A 25,052-nucleotide genomic window follows, 5' to 3' on the forward strand; every position below is an offset into this window, starting at 1 on the left:
CCAAACTCTCAACTGTCTCGTTCTGCCTCACCAACAGTCGCCTGTTTGAGGAATTGCAGTAGGTAAACCAGGTATGTGCACCTGAATCAACCCAGCGGTAACTTTCGATTCCTTTTCCCACTTCTGTCTCGCAAATTGAACTACTCTCCGTCGCCAGGAAGTTTAAGGGATGTAGGCGCACCATCCAAACTCGAGTCGTGTGCTAGCTTACCAGGTTTAGTCAAAGAGCCCTATGCACGTCCGAACTAAAACCTGGTTACAGGTGCCACATGGAACCCCCCCCACAAGGCAGCCGACGGACCTGCAGAAACAGCGACGGCGTTCTTCCCCAGGCTGTTTAGGCGAACCGTCATGGTGCCTAATTGACATATGGCTACGGTTCCCATCGGAGAATTAATCGGAATTCAGTGTTATAGCGTAAGGGTGAAATGATCTTGTTTCAATTCTGGCCTTCTAGAACCCCTCTCCGTGATAGTCCTACATACAGCTCTATTCCTATCCAAGCAAGATGACATGTCGGATCGTAGGCATTAAGGTTTCAATTGGCATTTCTACTCGCGCATACCTAATTACTAGAGCAAATAACGGCCTATCTTTACTCACCAAATGCACCGCATTGGGTCAGATCTCCCAGCTCTTTCCCTAGTCTCGTAGTAGAGTTAGTCGCATTGTAGACAAGCATTCCCTGCCGGTTCGGAACTGAGAGGAGCGCTGGGACCTAGTGTCGAGAAGACGCAGAACAAGCAAGGAAGCTTATTTTAGAGTTTCCGCGTATATATCTTGTCGTTATTCCTCCATCCTTTCCATGCATGCCTATCAGCAGGTTACTCACCTCTAGTCGCTCATTTATAAGATATCTCACATCTCACACTCATTTATAAACCCCTCACTCCCCCAAACATGGCGACTGAAAAGGAAGTGGCCGTAAGTAGTAGCCATCCTACCAACCACATTTCGTCATTTACTTTCCCTAGTCGTGGAGATGGCGACGAATCTTCGAAAGCAGAGGCACTAAGTGACCTTCAGTCATCCCATTCGAATGTAGTTGGAACGACTGAAGCAGCCGATGACTCGCTGCGATGGAAGAAGTGCCTACCGTCGTTCCTTGGTATGGGGGGTTCGAACCCAGGCGACGGTGAGCCCCAGGCCGGCGCCAAGAAGGCGAAACCATTCAATTTCCGACATCATCAGATGCTTAACTTGACTTCCGGTATTGGTATGGGTCTTTTTGTGACATCTGGTCGACAATTAGCTATTGGTGGTCCCGCTTCGCTCCTCATTAATAATATACTCATGACTATTGTTCTCTACTTTGTTGCCTGTAAGTTTTCTATCATTGATGGCTTAATCTAAGACAGAATTAACCCTATCTACAGGTGCTATGTGCGAATTGTCGATGAGATACCCGGTCTCCGGCAGCTTTATCCGCTACGCCACAAGATTCGTTCACCCCGCCCATGGTTTTGCCCTCGGATACATCTACTTCTGCGCCTGTAAGTTCACCTGACCCGTCGATCCATCCGTAGTATGGATAAGAAACGGAACTCTAATAGTACCGCATCTAGACATGTTCACCTTTGGAGCTGAATCCAACGCCATCGCCTATACCATCCGGGTTTGGGCCCCCCATGTTCCATTCTGGCTCGTAGGATTGATTTTCCTGGCTGTCATCTTGGCAATTCACGCATCGCCGCCACATATTTTCGCAGAAGTCGAGTTCTTTATCGGCAGCTTCCGTGTCATATCTGTGACGGGTTTCATCATCTGGACCATTTTCATGATGTGCGGCTTCAAGAAGGGCGACTTGCATGAGACCCCCTCATTTGGCCAATACTACCGTACACCTGGGCCGTTCAATATGGGAATAAAAGGTTCGTAACTTTAAAATGCTTTTCCATTCTTTGCCGCTATCTCTAACATGATGATACAGGTCTCGTCAACGCTGCCATCTTGGCTGCCTTCTCCAACGGCGGTGTCGAAATCGGCGCTGTCGCCTCTGGTGACGTGCACAAGCCACGATTTTCCATCCCTAGAACCTTGAACACTTACCGTTTCCGCATGGCTCTCTTCTACATCTCCTCCCTCTTCTGCATCACCCTCCTCCTCAGCTCCGACGACCCGGCGCTCCAGGAAGCAGACGTTGTTCTCTCCCCCTTCGTCCATGCCTTCAAGGTTTACGGGTATCCCGGACTCTCCCACATTTTCAACGTTAACATCATGCTTTCCGTCCTCTCTGTTGCCAACTGCTGTATATACGTCTGCGGTCAGATACTCTCCGTCATGGCCGAAGATGGTAATGCGCCAAGGTGGTTTATGCAGAAGAATCATCAAGGGAAGCCAGCCCGTGCTATTGGGTTTGCATATATCTGCGGTATTGTCGTCGTCATGATAGCCGCTTTCTCGAATGATGCGTTTGAGTGGTTTGCTTCCAATACCGGTATGGTCTTCTTGATCGTTTGGATTTCTATCCTTAGCGTTCACTTGATGTACCGTCGTGCTGTCTCTGTTCAGGGAAACCCTGATGAAAATACTCCTTTCTTGTACTCTATGAGGTGGCCTTTGCCAAAAGATGCTATCGGCAGCATCATCCTTTGGTTCTTGGTAAGTTCTCACCCACCTGTTCCGAAAGGGACTTTGTTGTAAATTGTGCGTTGGCTAACATATATAAAACCAGCTTGGCGGGCAAGTCTACATCGCAATTGCTCCTCTCAAGGGTTCCGGCACCGCAGTCACCTTCTTCAATGCCGCCACCCCAATTCCAGCTTGGTTCATCCTCGTCACAGTCTACCTAATCTGGCGCCGTCAAACAAGATTTATAAAAGCAACAGAAGTCGACCTGCACACCCACCTCCCCAAGGAAGACCCCAAGGAGACAGCTTACATCCACCAATACAGGAAACTTCCCAGGTGGAGAAGAGCTTTGACATACATTCCATTCGTCAGCATCCCTGTCAATGAGAATGAAACTCTCGAAGTGGTCATGACACCCAAGCAAAGACAGCCTTCGTTCGGTAGTTTGAGTAGCTTGGGACCTGTTAAGTCTCGATCTGAAGCTCCGCAGGTTGATTCATCGGCGGCTTTGCAGACGAAGTCTGGAAAGCCGGAGTTTTCTCCTGAGTCGGGTGAAAGATCTTAGATTTTTTTTTCAGTAAAACCTTGTCTGTTTGAACGGCCGATGATATGTTCACATTCTTTTGGTTAATGTCTTGCCTTGCGAAGCAGTGTCTGTTTGGATTTTTTATACTTTAGAGCTTAGCCTTTAGATTCGTTGTACATATAGCATAGTATATTTTGATAATAATGATACGTTGTGCAAATGATAGATTTATCTTTCACTTATCTACGATAGTATCGACGACCCCGTAAGTCCTCGCTGTATCCTGGATGAACGAAAATCTCCAAATATTTAGCACCAGATTTGTCATCCGACTCGAATGTTTATCATGTGGACTATATTTTAAATTCCATGTGAAAATAAAGTCATAGGCTTAGCACCGCTAGGAATTGCAATCTTGACCCGTTCCAGGAGATGGTGTATCAGAATCTGCAGCCGTATGCATGTTGGATCGGTGACGGGAGGCTCATGATGGTATGTATCCAATGACCGTTGCGTATACGCTCTCCGAAAGCAGACTGCTTTGACACGTGTACATACCCGTGCGAACCTACAGAGACAGAAAATAAAAAGCCTTAATCTACTGGTTATCTCACTGGTTGATATTCATGATATTAGTAAGTGCCTAGGTAGTTTGGAAGGATTACATCCAATGCCTGTTCGGACGGGACGCACGGTAACATTTATTTCATATTCCGCGGGAAGCTGGCTGCATTATATCTAAATACGTGCGCGAGTCTACATCTGACCTAGCCAGCCGACCTCACCGCCCTCAGCGAAGTAGTTACGTCGAAAAATTCTACACGGTTGATTGAACCTCGGTTCCACCGTTGCAAAATACCAGAGTGGATACGGTTATCCCGGTGTATGCGCGATTGCTTGGCCTTCTATCATATTTTATCTATAATACGGGATCGATGCCAAGTTAGTTTATACGTACATTTCGAAGTATAGATATTGCAAGATCCCATGCGGGGTAAGCCTTGGATAGTACTGGCCAGTGCGATCGCGGCACAGCTCGAAACATTCCACCAAAGACACCATCTGCCAAACTCAGGTACGCGCACACAAGTGCCGACGTAGGCAGTACCGGGGATGGGGGCCCGAGCTCCTCAAGCTGTCTTCAACCTGCAGCCGGTTCGACGGAGAGTATTCTAAATGTATATATATTCAAGTAGGCGTGTACGAAACCCAAGAACAGCTAAGAAGTATATCCCTAGCCGTACCACTCTGTCGGTACCGATACGGATACTCTATGATCTTTATGGAAGCTGAATACGAAAGTTCGACCAGGTTTGGGCGCAGTTAAATGAATTTTAGAGTCCGCCATACCACCTAAAATGTTTAAGCTTACGTACAGATGCCTGGGGAACTAAAAAGACGCAAATCCGCGTAAACATACCCGTATGGATAGCTATGCAGGCCTGGACGGTAGTCACGAGCGCTTCGATTTTTTCTCTTTTTTAATATATTCCAAACAAAATCACCAGGGATGTCTTCTTAGCTTTCCCGTCGAAAATATGCAGAAACAGAAACAGGATCTGCAGAGAAAGTTTCTTTCAATGGAATGGTAGAGATGTTGGGAATGTACTAATGCATGCAGGTTCAACGTGGGAGGACTGGATTCATGCGGCTTGGGAGGGTGGTACGGGAAATCGATTGATAGGTGAAACATTAGAGACTATAGTTTCAAAGTGTCTGTGCAGTTTGGAAGTAGATGGTAGGTTAGAAAGTATGGCTTGTTCCTGTTCTATTTTCTAGATTTTTGTGATATCAGTTAGGGACGTTAAAGGTTGGGCTAGAATCCGTCTAGAAGCCTGGTTAGTAATTCGGTAAGTGCCAATTGGCGAGCCCCAAACATGTATCCTAGCCGTGAGCTATTCTTAGACCTTCGGATCTAGTCGACGCGGCTTTATCCTTCGAGGCAATCGCGAAGCTGATTGTCTGGATGTCGTTAGAAAATTCGACGCTTGGGCTTTTGATGCTACGGTCGAGCTTGTTCCTGGGCTAAATTGCGATGTGGTTTATCGTCGGGTACATCCTGTCACGTCAAATTCAGCGATACCGCAGCAGCAGCCACCTAAGATTATAGGCATGTGCAACCAGTTCGGGTTGTTACACAAACTGTCAAAATAGCTTCTCTTCGGCGCCTGGTCCGCGTTTTGGTTTAAGCTTATGGGTATGGACCCCTTTAACCACAATGCAACCTGTCAAAGAACCTCCTATCCCCTATCTTGAACGTCGGATACGGTATATACATCCGAATATATGCAGCGACTTTAAAAAAAAGATTCGAATATATACCCAGAACCGGCAAATAATGATCTCATAACTGCAGCTTTGGAAACGAGGCTGTTAATTTGAAACGCCTGTTGCATTTGCAGGTCAATGCCGTATCGGAGAATCCAGAGGTCTGGAACTAATTAATTCGGTATCTGCCGAGGGATAACAGGCCAGTAGCCGTCCGGAAGAAAATAGAGAAAGACCCATATCTATAGGGAAGAGGGTGCTGGAAATGTGAGTAACGAATTGGGATCATGATAATCATATATTAAAAAGTTTAAAAGGTTTGGGAATGGTAGGGGACTCTCGTGTTTGCACATGCATCGAAACGGCAGTCTTACCCTTGACGTTGGAAATTTAGGTATAGTTGCACGGAATATAAACGTGAGTTAGACGCCGGAAGCTTCAGAAAGATACCATCGGATTAGCTCAATGGGCTGAAGCAATCAAGCGCCACGCCCTAGAACTGACGGAAAACCCGACTTTGCGATATTTTTGCTTAAACCTACCAATCGAATCTCAAGACCCGAGAGTAAGCTTTGATAGCCAAAGCGTTTGTCCGCCTAAACGAGACAGGAACGAATAAAAGGCAAACAAACCATCGGAATGACTCGAAGTGCGGTGCCGCGACGAACCGCAGCCATCCATCTGTTCGAACGTTCGAATGAGATTCCTCGACGCACTGCAGCAGGCCACATGGCCATGTTGAATATCCCGAGATAGCGCCGTTTGCAGATGCATGACGGGCAAACATTCCGAGGGATTGGTTGGGGATGGTTTGTCGATCCAAAAAATCTCTTCCAATCCTGTGATAAAGGATTTCCATTGGGTAAGAGGCAAGAGTCATGAGGAATTCGAATGATACCTTGGTCTGGTTGTTTATTTCCCGAGGAAGCAAAGCTGCAGCTTTTGCAGGTTTCCTGCATCACGGCTAATCAGCTGCGTCCAGCCGATGTCTGGAGAGGTTGGCACGCTGTGGCCAGGGAGTTTTCGATCCGCGTTTCATAAATCTTGGCCAGCATCCAATTCTGCTGGCCCTTGTAATTGGCCCCGCTGAGAAGGGAAATCTGCAAGAAGGGAGGGCTGGGCGCACGTGGAAAACACGCTTTTCGGTCAGCAGGCCTCGTGTTGTAGGTGGCGTTTGTTAATTTTTTCTGCATCAAGAAAAGATTAAAAGGCTGCATGCAACTGCAGACACGGCAGACGCAAGCCGTAAATGGCATGTTAAATGCTGATTTCTGCATCTTTCAGATGAAATAGGTGTTTTGCGGGCCTGATGAGAGAAATATTACCTCAAAGTTTCGGAATCGAACTTCTCGACATGTACTCTGTACTCAATATATTGAAGTTTTGGCCAAGCAGAAAAGGAGACGCCCCCAATCAACGAGCTCACTTCGGTGGTATGTAGAATGGTAAATACCGTCGAAACTCTGACAACAATGCTACCATAAAATGTTTCGCTATTAATTGAACCTAGTCCGGTATATTAACACATATAGGCTAAGAACCTATAGGGGATATACAGAAATCCCACGTTTCCGACAGCGACAAACCTTAGGGCGTCTTGAGCACTTTAAAAAGGTCAAATCGGCCAGAGGCGAGGGGCGTTCGTCAATGTCTACAGGAGGGCAAACATTTGGATTGGAAGGAAATCATGCAATTAGCTCCAGCTGGCCAGCAGAGTGCCTGTGTAACATGCATCCTGCATTATGCGCATATGCGCCTAGGCAATCTGCGGTTCGAAGTCACGACGCAGTCTTCTGCACGATCAAAAAGAATGTGGATTTTATGGTTTTCGTCGTATCCAAGTTGGATGATGCTAGCTCGATCTTGACACCAAAGTGCTGGTTCGTCCTATACCGAAGAAGGGTGGTTTTTAGGGCTCCCGTTTGACCCTCAGGGAAACCTGGCCATGAAATCTAGACCAGCTGTGAGGTGCCAGAACACGCGGCTGGGGAACCTCGGTCCAACTTTGATTCAAATGAGCCCTGCGCTCGATCATGGCTGCCGGCAGGAAAATTTTTCGTTGACGCTTGTGCGCCAGGTTTTGGGTGAAATGTGAATGAGCTCGTTTGTGGGTTCGGCGGGGCCTTTGGCTCCAGGACCCTAGAAACGTGCTCGGATACTTGGACACCCTCTCGCGTCCAAGTCAGTCGTACTGTGTAGACTATCACAAAAATGTCGTGGGATAGCTGGACAGTGTTATCTTTGGAGGGACATTGGCATGGGCATGAGGAAAATCTTGATATTTAATTGATCTCACGTGTCGTGTCTTTGAGAGACAATGCGCAGAGATTGTGGATTAATTGTGACAACTCTTTCATCATCGATGGAGAGATCCGAAACTGGTGGCTTCAAGCCGAAGTTTTATTAGTTAACAGGCAATTTTATCTTGGTAGCTTCATCGCTTGCTAGGGTGCCATGTGCGCATGAGGATCTCCGTATTCCAACGGCATCACAGATCAATCAAACCCGTTCACACTCAGCTTCAAAAGCGAGGTGCTATTTTTGATACGCGAGAGGACCCGAAGGCTACATGTTCTTCCTGTCATTGTATAACATCACGGTGTTATAATATTAAATTCTACATCGGTTAGGCTTCAGTCGTTTCATTTTTGTGACGATGGTTGGCCCCTTCTCCTAAACCGACGACCAAAGACAGCAATCTGGTAGGTGCTTAGTCGTTTTGTCGATATCTTCCCAATTGCGGCGGCGCCAAAGTAGGGCTAGTGCCATCCATCTCAGTATCCCCCATCGCTGTCCGAAGAATCGAATTAGCTGTGGGGCTATCAACTGCGATTCGGTTTGGCCCCCCGCAGAGCTAAGAACAAAACAGCTGCAGGCGGAGGGTCAAGCCCACCCAAGCCATCAAGAGGTGCCTTAATTGCCTGGAGATTTCTCGTCTATTTGGCTTGGGATCGGTCATTCATCAGCCATTAATCCATTCACCCTGAATCCGAATTGCCATTTCAAAAACTCAATCCTATCCCCATCCCCATCCCATCGCCAATTCGAGTGTTCTCTCCCTCCCTTCCCTCATGCACTCCTAACTCGTTCGTTCACGTACTCAGACACCCAACATTGTTAGTCGACCAACGAGGCCAACAGACTAAAAAAAAAAACCCTCGAGGCGAGTTACGTTTGGAACTGTAGCAAACAATAGTTCCCAGTCGAGTCGCTGGTCCCCTCCCTTGGACGCAATTTGCAAGGAACACAGGAACAGAAAAACGTGGCAGAAAATCAGGATCTGTCCAAAGAAGGCCTGGGAGGACAGCCAGGACTTGATAATTGGTGGCAGCGAACAGGGGACTGTCACAGTCTGCGTCCCCTCATCAAAAGCCATTAACATCGGGCCATACAAAAAAAAAAAAACGAGTCGCAGTACTATGTACTTGGACGTACCTGTCGTACTTATCCTAAGTAGGTCTGACTGACGTTCTCGTCGACATTCCTGCTTCTATTTCGAGTAAACTTCTCGAAGCACACCCAGGTCAGCCTGGTCCCGCTCATAAAAGGACGGTCAACCGCAGAGGGAAATAACTCCAGCTTCGGCTCCATATCCTAGCCTATCCCTTCGTCTTTCCCCTCGGATTTTTTTCTCGTTTCTTTGCCTAATTAAGAACGTTATTGTATAAGGTGAAGTATTAAATGCGGTTGGAGAAACAACACCAGGAATAATAAAGGAACAAGACCGGACCCAAGCTAGTTCAATTCGGTTTAATCCGTTCAAATCAACTATTACAGGGCTGCTGCTTGCTGGCTGCATTGTTCGGCCAATTCGACGTTTTACTCCTTGAATCAGTCTACGATCAGATTCCATTAATATCCTGAGCTGCCTGGCCTGCCACTCCACTGCAGCTCTGACGACTTTAATTTTTCTGCGTCGGGTTTTATTAATATATTCAGCATCACCTCCGTTTATTGCTGCCAATACTGTACGCTCGGCGTTGTTACCCGGCGAAACATTCTTCACCACCTCGACTCAATTCATCGTCACCCGAAAGCCCTCTTCCGAGATCAACCAGGAGAATTTCCTCATTCCTCCCCCCGTTCCCATCAGCCCACAGTCTGGCCAGTTGATATCCTTGGTTTTCGTTGTGTTCTTTTTCGTGCTTTTGGAGCCTTAAAGCGGCTTCCATCATCAACCGTGCTTCAGGGAACACCAGCAGACGTCGATTCCCCTTCCTTCTCTCTACCTGTCTCCCTCCTCCCGAATCGCCGCCATCGGACTTCGTTCGCATCAAAATACGATATAGAATCTCTGTCCATTTCAGCATTCTTCTTTTAAACAGACCCCCGGTCCCCTACTTTAGCTTCCGAAACATTGAGGACCTCTGGTCTCATTCGAAGTTGTCATATTTCCGTCGTTTCGGCCATCAACTCTCAAACCTTTTGGGCAGCAAACATTCCTCAAAACCAGACCTCGAGAAGCAAACCATCCCTCTTGCTGCCATCCCGACTTGGTCCGTTTTACGGCTCCAATTGATAGATAAACTGGCCAACGGTTTTGCCATCCTGGCGTCGTAGAAATGGGTAACAGTAACGGCAAACCCGTGGTCTTCACGGATGAAGGTATGACCCTTTTTTCTGCTTTCCATATTACCCGTTTGTGGGTTTTCTGCTCGCAAGCTTCGTCTCCAAGTATCCTTGTCCTAATTTTCGCCATGATGGCGAGAGGCGAAGAAGCACGGTTGCTGATCCTTTATTTGTTTTGTAGTGAACCTGAACCACTTCAGGCTGCTTCGAGTTGTTGGTAAGGGAGCCTTCGGTAAGGTTCGAATCGTTGAACGGAAGGACACAGGCTTGACCTTTGCCTTAAAATACATAAGAAAAGATGAGGGTAAGCATCGTAGCTATCTGTGTTGCACCTAAAGAGATCCGATGCTAATCCTGGTCGTGATTTTAGTTGTGAGGTCAGAAAGTGTCCGGAACATAATACGTGAAAGACGAATGCTGGAGCATCTCAACCACCCCTTTATTTGCAACTTACGATACAGCTTTCAGGATGTCGAGTATCTGTATGTCGAGCTTCTTTTCCGTGGATATCCTCGAAAGAGGTTGCTGACTGCGACATAGGTACATTGTCGTTGATTTGATGAATGGAGGTGATCTAAGATTTCACATAAATCGAAAGTCGTTTACAGAGGATGCTGTACGATTCTGGATGGCAGAGATTGCATGTGCATTGGTTTACACCCACAAGAGGATGATCGTTCACAGAGATGTCAAGCCTGATAACATTCTTCTCGATTCTGATGGACACGTCCATCTCGCTGACTTTGTAAGTATCTCGATGACGCCTATAAAAGCTCTGGGGCATTGTCTAATTATGCTTGGTAGAACGTCGCTTCAGATATCCACCCGGATAGGCCTTTAACAAGCAAATCGGGAACATTGGCATATCTAGCTCCTGAAGTCTATGCTGGAAAAGGGTATGGAACAGCTGTGGATTGGTGGTCATTAGGTGTAGTCTTCTATGAGTGTATTTACGGCAAGGTAAGCTATACGGTTGCCCCTCATGCAATTTCTCAGACTAACACAAGTCGCAGCGGCCCTTTATATCCGATTCCCATGAAGAATTAGCCAAGGAGATTATGCGAGCAAGCCCACATTACCCTGTCACCAGTCCTCCCGTCTCGACACAATGCATGAGCGCTATCCGCGCACTTTTAGACCCTGATCCGAAATATCGACTAGGGGCCGCCGGATTCGAAACGTTCCAAAACCATCCTTTCTTTGAGAATATCGACTTTGAGGCATTGATGCGGAAGGAAATCGAGCCTGTTTTCGTTCCTTCCCGCGATAAGACCAATTTTGATGCGACCTACGATTTGGAGGAATTACTATTGGAGGAGGCGCCGTTGGAGGCTAGAGCGAGACGACAAAAACCTCGAGAGCAGTTGAAGGAAGACGCTACACCTCAGGAAGTCCGGACTGAGGAACTCCATCGGATGATAGAAACCCTGTTCGAGCCCTTTGACTACACCCTGGCGCAGTACGACAAGTAAGGGAATTCCACCTACCAGTTTGATAAGTTCAAGATTATCTCTAATGCTAACCTGTTCAGAAGATATCCTGGAACAGTAGATCCGGTCACGAAATCGGTCGGTCCCGTTCCAGACTGGGTCAAACCAGCCTCCGAGGATCGACCTCGCCCGGTTGTAATCGGAGCGGCGACGTCAGGTGAAAACTGTCAGAGCGATAAATCAAGAGTCGTTTCACCGTCTCCAAGCGGCTCGCCACCGATACCGACGAATGTAAACGCAAAGGACGAACCCAGCCGGCCGCCGACCAGCAATTCTATGCATGACTTGCACAGGTCGCATACGACGCCGAATTCCGTCCCGCCTGTACCGCCATTGCCTGGGCACACTGTCCTAAGCAACGGTAGGACGCAGTCGTCAACGGGTGGCGTTCAAGTAGTCCTTAATCCGACGGGATCGTGGAGCAACATCAATAACCAAGAAGCGGTACAATCGTCGATGAGCAAGGATAAGAAACCGTCTGGTATGCTCGGCTTTCTATCGAAGAGGAAAGGCAGGGGTGCTAGTCCCAAACCTCAGGAACGCGGCGTGTTGGGACGGGAGGGCGCACGCCAGATCATAGGTTAGATGCCGTGTTCTGTGCCAACATGTCCCCGCTGCCAGTCTGATGGTTACCTGCGAGTCCCTTCGACCGGCCGCCCACGTCGACGTTGAGATGTTTACGATACCGGTATATATTATCTTGTGCTTTGATTGTTGCCTTCGGTCCTTTTTTTATGGCTTTTGTTGTTTCATCTTTCCTACTTGGAACGGCTTGACGATTTGAAATGCATCATTGTAATCATGCGAAAAGAAGAAAGAAACACACCCACCTCTTTCTTCCCTCACCTCTACAATTCCGACGACTTTCTTATCCTAACATTCCGACAACGATTTTTACCTTCTTCGGACTCGCACGCTTATCCCTACCTTTGGACGCTTCGAACTTCCCCAAATATCGACACATTGGTGTTTGCCCACACCTAACAAACGCTGCGAGCTCTGTACTTGTTCAACTACATTAAGTTGTTTTGCTTTATCTCTACTTTTTCACGCAGGTTCATTGTTAACATTACTAAAGGAGTTGGAACACCTTTCTTTGTTTTCTTCGTGCTGGTTGATGCTTCTTTTTTTTTTTTTTTTTTGTCTTTGTATTGAAACACTCTAGCTACCTCACCAGTATATGGTCTTGTAATTCCAGGTACTGGCACTCTTAAATACTTACCACAATTACTTCTCCCTTCACTCGTTCTTGTTCCGTGTAAGTTTAGCAGAGCGGCCCTTTGGTTTTTTGTGTTCCTACTCTCTTCATCGCTACCTCCCTAGACTTGGTGGGAACCGGAGTTCTTTGAAGAAAGAAGCTTAAGACAGGAAAGGGCATTGTTATATTATTGTTTTACCACTATTGTCGATTGTCGATTGCTTTTCATATTGGTTCATTGGGCTTGACGCAGATGGCCTTGTTTTTGTATAACGCATATATACTACTGCTTACTGCGAAGGCATTAAAAACAACTTTAATCGAAATCTCGAATTTACGGATGTATCCTGTTAGCTTGGAATAGTATTGCTGCTGCACATACGCTACCCGTGTATACCAGGACCGTTAGCTGCCTTCGTTAGGTGGTCTTTCGGGTATCAAAGGTTTCTTGATGTCAGATCAGGCATTTCGAAGCGGGAAAACGCCTTGGTGCCATGGTAGGGTATCATTACATCCCCCTAGCCGCCGCGAGCATGCACATGCATCTATGCACTTAGGGGTGCGTATGTGGCGCGGAAAGGGCTTCAAGCCTCCGTTTAACTTTGCTTTTGTCTCTCTTTCTCTACTGTCGGCTTCAAACGTAATTTCCAAAGTGTTATTATATGCGGATAAATGCACACAGGAAAAAAGAGATCATGGAATATTTCGTATCTTGTTTCAATTCAACAGAGTAGAGTCGTCTGAAAAGACAAAGAATATTGTGACATCATACCAATCAAGCCACTTCGCCTTTTCATACGGCATTCCATAGTATGTACTCTCCCGCCGAGTGGGGACACGTGTGTGTACCGTGTATGTGCGATATCCGTTTAATAGCGGAACGAGGACCTTTTGATTTTATGCATAAGCAAAAAAGAGAGCAGCCACCACCAGGGCCATGGAGATGATTTTATATCTCGTTAAGCCAGGCTGTGTTTTTCATAGGTGGGAATCGGGAGATGGCGTTGTGAGACAAAAGCAGGGCGTGTTCTCGTAGGGATGCTTAACTCCGGAAATCTTTGTGCACGTGCAGAAGCGAGAAGATCTAGCTGCGAGAGAGGCAAAGGGATTAATATTAAGATCTAAGAGATATCGGGTGTCATATGTTTAATGTATCTTTGTAACTTTCGTTGGTCGTTTGGGGTAAATAAAAGGGATATCTACAAGTTAGATAAATCTAGGACCTGGACTAGATATATCTAATATTAAGTTTTTAGCTCTTTGCACCAGATTTTTGGGTTTCTGCAGGCTGTTTTCTTCTTCGAAAGCGGGCTGCTTGTTCAGCATCTGCATAGTCCTCGTCATCATCGTCATCTGAAAATTTTAATACTGTGGGTCTAGGTTTAGAAGTTGATAAGGATGATGTTGCTAAAGGCTTTGGCAAGCTTCTTTGACGCCAGCGTGCTGCTTGCTCTGCGTCTGCATATTCGTTGTCCGAGTCCGAGTCCGTTATAGGTAGCTCGGGTTTGGGAGACTGGGCGGGTATATTTTTAGGGGCACTCGAAAGGGTTAATGTTCTAGAAGGTCGTGGAGGTGGGGATGATGATAGCAAAAACGGCTTCTTGAAATCTTGAGGGCTGCTGCTCAGTAACTTAGAGTTATGAGTTGATCGGAGAGGTTGTTTGGAAACTGAAATCCTCTTATCCGAAGCGTATGAGCTTGTTAGTCTTTCAATTGGCGTCAATCTCGGTGGTATACGAATCGAGCTCGATCGCTTGGGCATTAAATCCAGATCTTCGTCACTTTCGTCATAAGATTCTCTTCCATCGATGTCGTTATACCCTTCCTTGGCATTCTGGCTACTTCTTATCTGTGATGGCGAGATCTGCGACGAAGTGGGTTTCCTAAAACTCGCCCTCGTGAAACCTGCTGCCGCACGTGTTGCTGGCTTGATTGCCTTTCCGGGAGTAAGCGGTAATGGAAGTGTAGAGTCGATCCGAACAGCAGATGTGGTCATTAAACGGCTTAGCGACTGAGATGAGAACTTTGGGTTATATGGTTCTTCTTCTGTTTCTTTGTCTGTTTGAATACCAGCGGCTTTTCTAATTGCCGCATCATGGGTACGTCTTTGAAGGACAACCTGTCGTTTTTTCGGCATGGAACCGGGTATTCTCGGTTGAGAATGTTGGGAAGCAGCGGCTTTTTGAGACCTTCGAAGTGCAATCTGGGCTTGAAGGCGTGCTAATTCGGCGGAATGAAGCTTCGCAGTGTATGATTTTGCGATTTGAAGGAGTTCATCTTCGACCATGATGTACTGGTCGTCGTTTTTAATACCGGGACGCATGTATCTAGTAGAATTTTGACCGCTGTTAGTTTCTTAGATCCAGGTGCCAAAGAGATGCCGTGTGAGACTGACTCGTCTTCGCGAACAGCTTCATCCTTCTCCTTGTTCTCCTTTGTTCTTAAACCATCAGTGCTGGATCCTGCCTTTATCCTCTTCCTCGGCCTGGTCCCATCTTCCGGGCCGTCCCTCCAGGGGAGGTAACGACCCATCCTGGACTGCTTCTGTGAGTGTTGGTGTTGGTCCTCCAGCCTAACTTCGCGACTCGTGAACCGATGTTATTGTTGATGAGGGTTGATTTGATGACAAAGACAATGAACCGGAAAGAGACCCACCAACCAGGGTTGATTGGACGAGCTAAGGCATGCTTGGGCCTGGAATCGGGCAGAGCTGCGGGCTGGACCAGGGAGCTTTTGCCAGTCGGTTCGGTTTGTCGGGATGTATGGTGGGAATGAAGTGGATAGGAATGCACTGGTTAGGTTGTGAATGGATTTGGTCATGCGGGCGGGCGCTTTGTTGGAGGCGGCAAACCCCGCTGGTTCTTAGGCCGGACGACATACCAACCAGCTCCGAGCTCTTCTCCTCCACCACTTCCTCTTCTTCCTCTTCATTCTTCCTACAACATCAAGCAAAGCAAGCAAGCAGTAGTTCCTGTGTCACCGACAGCAGTGAAGCCTAATACGATATCTCACGATACTTCATCTTGGCGTTTTCGTCAAATCTGAATCGACTTTGCCCTATTAATAGCACGATAGGTAGTCGATCGACTCCACGTTCTTGTTAATCAACCTCGACCCTGGGCCAAATAAATACGGCGAAACCCCCAACCACTGCTGCAATTTCGCCATTAGAAAAAAAAAAAGACCTCTTAGTCAACTTCTTAAACTCTCCAATTTCTCCAGCCGGCGGTGATCTATTCTTGGGAACAACCATACCAGAATGAGTTCCCCAAGAAGACGAATCGAAACAGATGTGAGCAGAAAACATTTTTATTTCGTTTATATCCAAGTCTAGAACACCAGAAGAAAGAGTTTGGAATGACAAAGATTGCTAATTATCATGGTTCATAGGTTATGAAGTATGGGAATACTCTCATGTATCTAGGATGATGATTTGGCCAAATTGCTAACATGACACCTATAGGCTGTACGTACTTACCAACCGGATTCCAATGGAATTTGCCACTGCCCCGAAAACGGACTTTTCTCGGCATACCTGGAACACCACATTGATTCTCGTGATACTTCCATAGATTGATGAGTGATTATGAAGTCACATTGGTCAACGATAACAGTACGGTCCCCCACCTTTACACTGCATTCCAATTCGCTCGCTCGATCAACCTATCGATAACCGAACCCGCTGACCAATATGATCTAGTGTACGCCCCGAGTTCTATAAACCCACCATACAAATTCCGATAACTCATACCCCGATTATCTCCGTAGGCAAGAATTTTTCGTACGATTTAATGGGCCCAAAGATAGTACGCTAGACCCCTCTTATCAACTACATGCATAGGGAACCCTTTGCTCACGTGATACGTCTTTGTGATTCTTATAGCTCCCTTCGAAGGCGGAATATGGAAGGTGCACGTCGAACTACCGGACCAGTACCCGTACAAGTCGCCATCGATCGGTTTTGTAAACAAGATATTTCACCCAAATATCGATGAGCTGTTCGTCCACCTCACTCGTTATATCCCTTTTGCACCTCGTACATATCGATCTAATATAATTCGATACGAGCAGAAGCGGTTCTGTATGCCTCGATGTGATCAACCAAACCTGGTCGCCCATGTTCGATATGATCAACATCTTCGAAGTCTTTTTGCCCCAGTTGCTAGGTTATCCGAATGCCAATGACCCACTCAACGGCGAAGCCGCCGCCCTGATCATGAGAAGCAAAGAAGCCTACGCCAATAGAGTCAAGGGTATGTCAATCTGCCATTCGAAATCTATCAACTCTATCGATATCAGACTGACCTTTGTTTTCTTCTACAATAATTAGAATATGTGGGGAAATATGCAACAAAGGAAGCAATGGAAGCAACGGGGGAGGATAGCGAGAGTGACGACGAAATGAGTTCCGTAGGCTCCTATGACTCTGCCGACGAGGATCCTGCAGGGACGATGGAAGTATAGTCTACGTTTTGCCCGAAGGGGTTAATCTCCGACATAACTTAGCGCAACTTTTCAGTCCTTTCGCTCTCGTTTTGCAATTTTTTCAACGGTGACGGGGACGGGAAGAAAGGCAGCAGGTGGATGTTTTCAGTTTTAGCGAGGTTTCCCTCACTTCTTTTTCCTTTTCGTACCTTCTGTACTCTTCTCCTACGTCTTCTTTTTACAGCGGGATACCCACAGGGCCTCACGAGAAAAGGGTGCGTACAAAAGCAAATAGCATCGATCCCGCTGTCCATGCTTGTGGGTTTCACCAAGAAACCCCCTTCGACCCCTTTCCTTTTTTTTCTTTCTTCTTTTGGTTTTATCAAATATTTCAAGGCGTTCTTATTGGTAGCAATAGCTGGTTTCTTCTTCAGCCCTTTTCTTCTATGATACCAGCTAAGCGGCTGCGAAAGCGGTAGCAGCTTGGAATACAAAGCAAATCGAAAATATAACGAGGAGCCAGCTATGTAAGACAAGATCTGTAACCGTTTCGTTAAAGTCATAGTACTGTGACCTACAGTGACTTTAGTTTTTCTACAAGCAGGAAGATTGGAAGAGGAGGGAGCAAGTTATTGTTATTAGAGAATTCTAGAAAGAAGGTTGTAGAATAAATTAACGATTCACTACGTATAAAATGAAATACTGCAGCCGTGGTCTTAAATAATCATTTGAATCAACGTTTACAGCCATAACCAAGCTAAGTTTATCGAGGCCCAACCTGCACTCCTAAACCTTCGATTTCGCCTCATCCATCACGTCAAGCGACCATGACAAAACACCACCACAACCGCGATGCCTTTGGATCTTAACCATTTCATAGCTTCCTTCCAGCCTAATAGTATATAATATCCTATCGCCACATCGTATACTTCTCCCATCGAGCTTATGATCAATACTATCCAAAGCTCGCGTTGTTTACACACTTTTGTCCCATTTCCAACGTTTCGCAACGCAGAATAAACTGAAAACAAACATGTCGACGCTGCAAATAACCCTTAACCCACTCGCTGTCGACAGGTTACACGAAGCACTCACCTGTTTATCAAAATTTGGAGATTCGGTTACCTTGGAGGCTAGAAGGAACAAGGTATATTTTAAATCACCTCCAGGACTAATGTAAATGTCCTTTATTTGCGTTTTTAAGAACTAACGATTGTAAAATCGTATATAGCTTAACCTACGAACTCTGAATCCGACCCACTCGGCTCACATTTTAATATGCCTTGCCGGTGATACCTTTTGCGATTCTTATAATTTTGTACCAGACCCTACTAAACTGTCGTTTGGAAGTAATGGCGGCAGCCAGGTGTCGCAGAGGTCGGAGGAAGGGGCGTTTAAGTGTAAGATGAATGTTAAGGTACGAACTAAAAGAAAAAAAAATTGATCTCCCCGATTTAGATTTATTAAGATCTTTTGTGCTGAGGAAGAGTTTATATACTGACGATTTTGGATTCTTGAGCTTTGATAGGCGCTGCTCCCTGTTTTCCGCGGAAGATACGTCCAAGAGCCGATCAACAAGGAACGGGACGAGAATGTGGTAGGAGGAATTGACAGGTGCGAGATCGTGCTTCAAGAGAAGCCAAATAAAGGACAATGCAGACTTGTTGTCAAGCTAGTTTGCAGGCAAGGTAAATCAATCTTTTCCCACAGGAGCTCCCAGGAGATAAAGTCTATCTGATGGCTCTCGAGCATTGTACAGGTATAACGAAGACATTTCGTCTCCAATACGAAGAAGCGGATATAATACATGCCAGTTTCTTAAAGGAGTGGGGTGTCAACAAATGGGCCATCAGAGCCACTGAATTGAAGAAATGGATGGAACACTTTGGGCCTAAAACAGAGCATTTAGAAATTGCGGCTGATGATGAAGAACGAGTTAACTTTACGAGTTATACACTAAAAGTTATTGACGGCGCACGTACGTATTCCCTCCTCTCCTCCGCCTCTTCGTGCCAAACTTTTACTAAATATCTATACCCGTAGATATCCTAAAGACGCCACTGCAAACCTCCATCGAACTCGACCTCATTGAATTTAACGAATTCCAAGTAGCCAGAGACACCTCCATCGCCGTCTCGGTAAAGGACTTTAAATCAATAGTAACCCACGCGGGAACGTTCGAGCACGTCCAGATACAAGCTGTATACGGTGAACCCGGTCAGCCAATGCAGATAACCTATGACCAGAACGGCATGTTTTGCGAATTCACGCTTATGACGCGGAAGAAGGGGGCTGCGGGACCAGTGGGGAAAGCGGAACCGGTGGCAAAGATTATGAGCCATAGGAGTGCAGTTCCCGGTAGTGGGACTGGGAGTGTGGCGAGGACTAGGGAACCATCGGTTGTTTCAAGAACGTCGGTTACACCTACGGTACCGCCAACGGCGTCAGCACAACCTGTGGTTGCTACGAAGGATGCTTCAAGACCTGAATCTGTACCAGTCGAGATGCCGCCACCGCCGTTGCGAGTTACTCCTCGTGGTGGGTCTGTGTCTGCGGTGCCAAATAGTAAGGATTCACCGGCGTTGGTATCGGGTACCCGGCAATCTTCACTTTCGACGGGACTTAGAGGGTCGTTACAGCCTAGGCAGAGTCAGAGTTTGTTTATTATGGATGAAGATGACGATGTATTCGGTCCGTCGCCTGCTCCCGCTGGTGATGAGCAGTTTGAAGCATTATTGGATGACCTTGATGGTGAGGATGTACTTGGGTGGGATGCCTCGTTAGGGTCGGAGAGGGTTTCGTTTGTAGAATTACAGGAACGAGCGGTTAATGCGGACAAAGGAAAAGCAGTTGCGGGGAAAGAGAAGGAGCAACGGGAGGGGCGAGTAGAGGAATCAGGAAGCTATGTAGAGGCGACCCAGCGGAAGAATGTGGTAAGTAGCCCACATCTCAAATTCTACCGTGATAGTTTTTTATACTCATGTTTACTCTAGGTTAAAGGCCTTTTCGACGACTGATGGCAATTCTCACGCAATTGGGTACATCAGGTTTGGAATTATAAAGGAAAAGTTACAATGTGTCATAGCACCTGTTATATTGAATATCATCTTGTGAACATTAGACAAAAGGCAGGACCTGGTTGAACGCTCGCTGCAGGCGGTGGTAGTTACAATCTCGCTACTGTTGAACACCCTCCTCGCCAGCCATATTTAATAATACCCTCTGTTGAATATAGTACATGGTCACAACCGTGTTAAACTAGGGATTTTCCTCCACCAGTCAATCCCTCATGCAATTGTTGAAGATTCTTAGACGCCGTCCCGAATTCCCTATCATGTTGAATAAACTCCAAAATAACTGGTTATTTTCTAAAAAGAAGCCACACCCATAAAAATCTACCTGTGAGGAGTCCAACCACCTTACAAAGTCGCAACCAACGGCTTAACCTCCTCCACAATCCACTTGTAAAATTCCTCCCACTCCTCCCTCAATTCATTCAAATACTTCTCCCTCAACCCACCAGGCCTCACAACCCCAACCTCCTCACCTTCAAAAGCTGCAAACATCACACTAGTCTCCACCAAATCTCCAACTCCCTCCAACCCAACGTTATCAAATGCCTGAAGTACCTGAAAGAAATCGTGACTCATCCCCGTAGCACCTTGTCCCAAGATACCCGGATCGTCATTAGCAAGTGCTACCGCAACTCCATTTGCCATGAACGAGGGTAGCGGGTGGGATAATATCGAACTGGCTAGTCTCAGCACTTCATTTGAGATCGGGCAGACTTCGAGACAGATATTTCGTTCCTTGACTTCCTCGATGAGAAGAGGGTGTTTATACATGGAGAATCCGTGACCGATCCTCTTAGTACCTAGGAGAATGGCATCGAATAGGTTTTCGTCGTGGACGTCACCGTCGGAGTTGACTTCTCCGGCGTGGAAGAAAAATGGAATCGTAACGCCTTCTTTAGCGCAGAGGGTTTCGAAGTATTTGAGCTCGGGGATTAGATCTGCCAATGGACGACCAAGGTCTTCCTGGCCGACTAGATCGAAGCCAGCGATGATATCTGGGAACTTTTTGTATACCTCAACACAGTATCTCATATTTTCCTCAATATACTCGCGGGAATGCATTCGAAGAGTCGTCCAAATGATCCGTGCACCCCAAAAGTTCTTTCCCTCCGGAGTAGCTTTAAAAGCCTCAAGTTCTTCCTTAAAAGCCGCAAGTTGCTGATATGCGCCTTTATGTCTGTCTTCTGGGTTTTCAGGTACGAAGAAAACAGTACGGATATCAACGTATCGAACACCATCCGCAGCAAGTTGTGACATGACGCGTGTTACCATCTTCCGAAAGAAAGGGGTGTGCTGACTAATTCCTAGGATGATACCGAAGACGGCTTGGAAACGGCGCCAGATGTTGTGAAGACCGTGGTGTTGGCTTAAGGACTCCGGAATGGAAATTGTGGTGTGGCGGATGAAGTAGTCGATGAAATCTTCGCGGTTTGAAGGTGTGATTTGGAAGGCAAGTGGGACTAGGGTATTTGGTTCATATGAGGGGGAAGTAAATGGGGTAGAATCCGAGCCTGGTTCGCCGATCCTGAAGGTCGGAGGTCCAGCTGTAGCGTAGTCTTCTGGCGTTAGAAGCGGTTTGGGGACGCCAACCAGGACGTTAGGGGTCTCGATGGCAGCTTCGCACATCCATCTCACTATTTGCAAATTATATTAACACCCTGCGCAGCCGTGTCAATGAGCTCGGATTTAAAAGAATGATACGTACTATCACACATAGCATCGAAATGCGAATGCAGAAGCGCACCCTTGGGCATGCGTTTCACAACCTTCCACAGTAGTGTCTTCTCCATTCGCTCCTTTGCAAGTGTAAAGGCCATCCCAGGATAAACTTCCTCTTGGCTTTCTGCTACCTTTGACCATAATTTGGCCTTTTCGATTTCGCGGATTTCACGAACAACCGCGGCGGCCTCGACCGCCAGAGGGGACATTCGTTTACGGAATTCATAGTCTAACGAGCGCGGTGAGTATATATTTAAAATATTTTCGCACGGGATATTCTTAAGGAGTTTTACCATGACGCCTCTCCTTCTCCTTCGCAATAAATGCAGCTCGATTAGTTTTATGCTCGCGAACGAGCGCATCAATTGATTGTGTAGCCATATTCTGTCGATTCTTGAACCTGCGTTGACTTTGTTGTATTTTGAAACGTATACCAAATTCTCTGAAGCTTTAGGAAAAGTGAAGTTTACTGGATGAAGAGGAAAGGAAACTAGATCTTCGGGAAGCTAAGTAGGTGGTTATATATATCCTACGTTTTGTGCCCAATGCGTAAGATCGATAATATCGAACTGCCGAAAGCTTCGAAAAACTGCGTCCCCTGAAAAAAAAGATAGTCCTCGTGATTATGTAATGTAATAAATGTTATGCAATTTGTACTAGGCATCTAACAACATTGGGCTTGGTGGGGAAGAAGATGCGAACGCGAGATCTTGGAGATTTTTTTGAGTCACTTTGAAGTGTAAGGATCAAGAGAATTCGGAGTTCGGCGGGTATGCAGTGAGAGATCGAGAGATGCACCTGCCTTTTGCAGATAGATATCGATCGACTGGAAAACAACGCAGAACTTTGTGGTATTTTGGGCATCCTTGTCGGATAGCTCGCCAGGGTACTCATTATATCGATGTTACTAATTTGGATCTAGATTATGATACAATAGCCTTTGAAAGTATCCTAGCTGAGTGTCTGAGGCTCGCTTCAAGGAACCAGCTATCCAAATGCATTCGTGTCACCTGCCAGTAACTAGTAGAGACGTCCATACTTCGATCCAAGAGGTCAAAGCTATCATCGGTTTCAAAAAGCCCATTAAGCTAGTGTCTGTAGATAATATGAGAGGTGTAGGCGTGAAATTGGGGCCGAGATGTCCAAGTGACTTTCACTCAGTCCGTCCTATATAACGTCCTGATGACGGGGGTTAGGGCAAGCGTCTTATCGTCTTAAGCTCGGCATCAATCCAATCCGCAACCAACAAATCGCAACCACGGACAAATCACCAAACCACTTCCACTCATCTTCATCATCTTCAATATCATATTATCGCCTACAAATCACAGAGGGCCTTATCAGACTCCTAATAGCATTAGGAATCTTTCAACGGCCTTCTTGTAGCCGCTCTCCTTCTCAGCCAATCAATATCGTCCTCGCATGTCGCCTCACCCTCACCTAAATTGTAAGGACAATCACCTTTAGCAAACTTTACGGTCAACCCCTTGAGCTAACTCTCGTAACTTTCTTTACATATCTCTACTGCACAATAGATGTGCTATTGCTCCTCTCGAGATATCGTAGCAGAAGCTATAAGACTACAAACTTCGTTTGTCTTACCTCCACGAAGAGAAAACATGGATGTCCATACTCGACTCGCCGAGAACGAATGTAAAGTCTGCAATTGTAGAACCGACAGGTGTTGCAAAGTCTGCAAATCCGTCTTCTACTGCAGCGAAGGACACCGACAAGAGCATTGGGAAGAGCACACCGAACAATGCCTCGAAATCGAAGCTGCCAAGGCCAACTTGGAAGATGCTGAGAAATCCTTCAACCATCGAAAGAATTGCCCTGAATACAGAGATCTCAAGGTTATTCTCGCTAGTATCAAAGATGGGAAAGCTCCATGTTTTGAATTCGAGTGCTTCTGCACCGCTTCCTGCTATAGGATCATGTTAGCCCGCTTCAATCTTATCAAGGCCTACGCCAAGGTCAAGACACACCGTGGAGCCGTCAATGCCTGTAATGAGGCCATTGTTACTCAATATCTCGGACGATGTGATCCGATGAAGATCCGTTGTATCACCGCCAACTTGATGCTTCGTGTTGGAAGCCAGCAGGACGCCTACGACTTCATCAGGTTCTGGCTAGTTAACGGTGACCAATACGCTTGTAGCGCCAAAGACCCCCCACCATTTCTTAACATTCGCAAAGCGAATGCTTTCGAACCTTGCAGGAATCTCTTCAGAGCTTTCGACGACATCGGCATGGATCCTCCGACTTCTTTCGTCCTTCCGCTCGCCCTCATCAAGTTCAAATTACTCACCAATGTCAAAGAATTGCGCAACTTGCAAATCCTTCGAGCTGAGTTGCCATTTGACATTGTCTATATGATCAAGCCCCACCTTCACAACTTTGATATTATGGACAACAATAATAAGATTCGTCGTATCGACACCTTGGCTGGCTACGACAAGGTCATCAAGAAACTCGAAGATGACTTGGATCTCCTTTACGAAATCGCCGGAAGGGCTTTCGAGGGCAACTACGCCGTCTGGAGGTGCTTTTTCGAGAAAGACCCCGAGGAGCTCGCTCGAGGTTATTCCGAACAAGCCCAGAAGGTCTACAGCTATAGCTGTGATGCTTGGATGGAGACCCCAGGAGGTTACCAATGGATTCTCAAGAAAATGTCCAACATTCTCAATAGGATCTTGGCTGGGGAGAACCGCGTACAAGCAGCTACTCGAGTAGCTGCCCTCTATAATCTTCTCTGCCCAACCCCTGACCTCATCGAGCCTCCTTTCACCGCTCATGCCGAAGACCGGAAGGACAAAAAGAAGAAGAGACGCAGACGATGCAAGGAGAAAGATGCGAACGGTGAACGGGGACGAGGTGATGTCGAAGCTGATCTGGATACGTTCGTTGTTAATACAGCCGAAGAGACCAATGCTGAGGCTTACAGCTCATATTATGATCTTGCATACGAGGAATACCAAGATTATGATTCTGATGACGCCCTCGAATCTTTGACCGAAAGCTTCAACTTTGATTTCTTCTTCGCTCCTTAACTTCACATGTCTTTCTTTTCCTTCCTTCCTTCCTTTATTATCCTATCATCCACTTTCCTTCGGCGTTTTCTAGGGTTTCATTATTCACACGAAATGGCTCTGACGAATCATTCCAGGCCCAAGGCTGCTTTTCGTGTTTATATTTCTTAGGGATAGGGTTGT

The 25,052-nt window shown here is 46.5% G+C and overlaps 7 protein-coding genes across 8 annotated transcripts; 5 read left to right on the top strand and 2 right to left on the bottom strand.

Annotated features, from left to right (window-relative positions):
- Positions 1-900: 900 nt before the first annotated feature.
- On the top strand, positions 901-3,136 carry DFL_004687 (uncharacterized protein; the record flags this gene model as incomplete). The annotated part of the gene is made up of 5 exons (XM_067633824.1): positions 901-1,321; positions 1,377-1,493; positions 1,566-1,871; positions 1,931-2,601; positions 2,675-3,136. The coding sequence occupies 5 exons, from the start codon at positions 901-903 to the stop codon at positions 3,134-3,136; spliced, it is 1,977 nt and encodes a 658-aa protein (XP_067491955.1).
- Positions 3,137-9,927: 6,791 nt separating this feature from the next.
- DFL_004688 (uncharacterized protein) lies at positions 9,928-12,009 on the top strand (the record flags this gene model as incomplete). Of its 2 annotated transcripts, none has more annotated exons than XM_067633826.1 (7): positions 9,928-9,970; positions 10,116-10,238; positions 10,305-10,416; positions 10,475-10,679; positions 10,739-10,894; positions 10,948-11,402; positions 11,466-12,009. In XM_067633826.1, 7 exons carry the CDS (start codon positions 9,928-9,930, stop codon positions 12,007-12,009), a joined length of 1,638 nt encoding a protein of 545 aa, XP_067491957.1. The 2 variants fall into 2 exon arrangements, with proteins under 2 accessions (XP_067491957.1, XP_067491956.1); XM_067633825.1 differs by having other exon boundaries at positions 11,469-12,009.
- A 1,865-nt stretch (positions 12,010-13,874) lies between these two features.
- Positions 13,875-15,154, bottom strand: DFL_004689 (uncharacterized protein; the record flags this gene model as incomplete). The annotated part of the gene is made up of 2 exons (XM_067633827.1): positions 13,875-14,949; positions 15,018-15,154. The coding sequence occupies 2 exons, from the start codon at positions 15,152-15,154 to the stop codon at positions 13,875-13,877; spliced, it is 1,212 nt and encodes a 403-aa protein (XP_067491958.1).
- Positions 15,155-15,881: 727 nt separating this feature from the next.
- DFL_004690 (uncharacterized protein) lies at positions 15,882-17,086 on the top strand (the record flags this gene model as incomplete). The annotated part of the gene is made up of 7 exons (XM_067633829.1): positions 15,882-15,914; positions 16,013-16,020; positions 16,195-16,323; positions 16,391-16,428; positions 16,506-16,620; positions 16,694-16,875; positions 16,953-17,086. The coding sequence occupies 7 exons, from the start codon at positions 15,882-15,884 to the stop codon at positions 17,084-17,086; spliced, it is 639 nt and encodes a 212-aa protein (XP_067491959.1).
- A 994-nt stretch (positions 17,087-18,080) lies between these two features.
- On the top strand, positions 18,081-20,064 carry DFL_004691 (uncharacterized protein; the record flags this gene model as incomplete). The annotated part of the gene is made up of 6 exons (XM_067633830.1): positions 18,081-18,194; positions 18,279-18,464; positions 18,576-18,735; positions 18,807-19,025; positions 19,091-19,980; positions 20,041-20,064. 6 exons carry the CDS (start codon positions 18,081-18,083, stop codon positions 20,062-20,064), a joined length of 1,593 nt encoding a protein of 530 aa, XP_067491960.1.
- Positions 20,065-20,466: 402 nt separating this feature from the next.
- DFL_004692 (uncharacterized protein) lies at positions 20,467-22,221 on the bottom strand (the record flags this gene model as incomplete). Its single annotated transcript, XM_067633831.1, has 3 exons — positions 20,467-21,755; positions 21,827-22,069; positions 22,134-22,221. The coding sequence occupies 3 exons, from the start codon at positions 22,219-22,221 to the stop codon at positions 20,467-20,469; spliced, it is 1,620 nt and encodes a 539-aa protein (XP_067491961.1).
- A 1,238-nt stretch (positions 22,222-23,459) lies between these two features.
- On the top strand, positions 23,460-24,890 carry DFL_004693 (uncharacterized protein; the record flags this gene model as incomplete). Its single annotated transcript, XM_067633832.1, has 1 exon — positions 23,460-24,890. One exon carries the CDS (start codon positions 23,460-23,462, stop codon positions 24,888-24,890), a length of 1,431 nt encoding a protein of 476 aa, XP_067491962.1.
- Positions 24,891-25,052: the final 162 nt, after the last annotated feature.

This window comes from Arthrobotrys flagrans (assembly GCF_004000055.1).
Source record: "Arthrobotrys flagrans strain CBS H-5679 chromosome Unknown unitig_0, whole genome shotgun sequence".
Lineage (NCBI taxonomy): Eukaryota > Fungi > Ascomycota > Orbiliomycetes > Orbiliales > Orbiliaceae > Arthrobotrys > Arthrobotrys flagrans.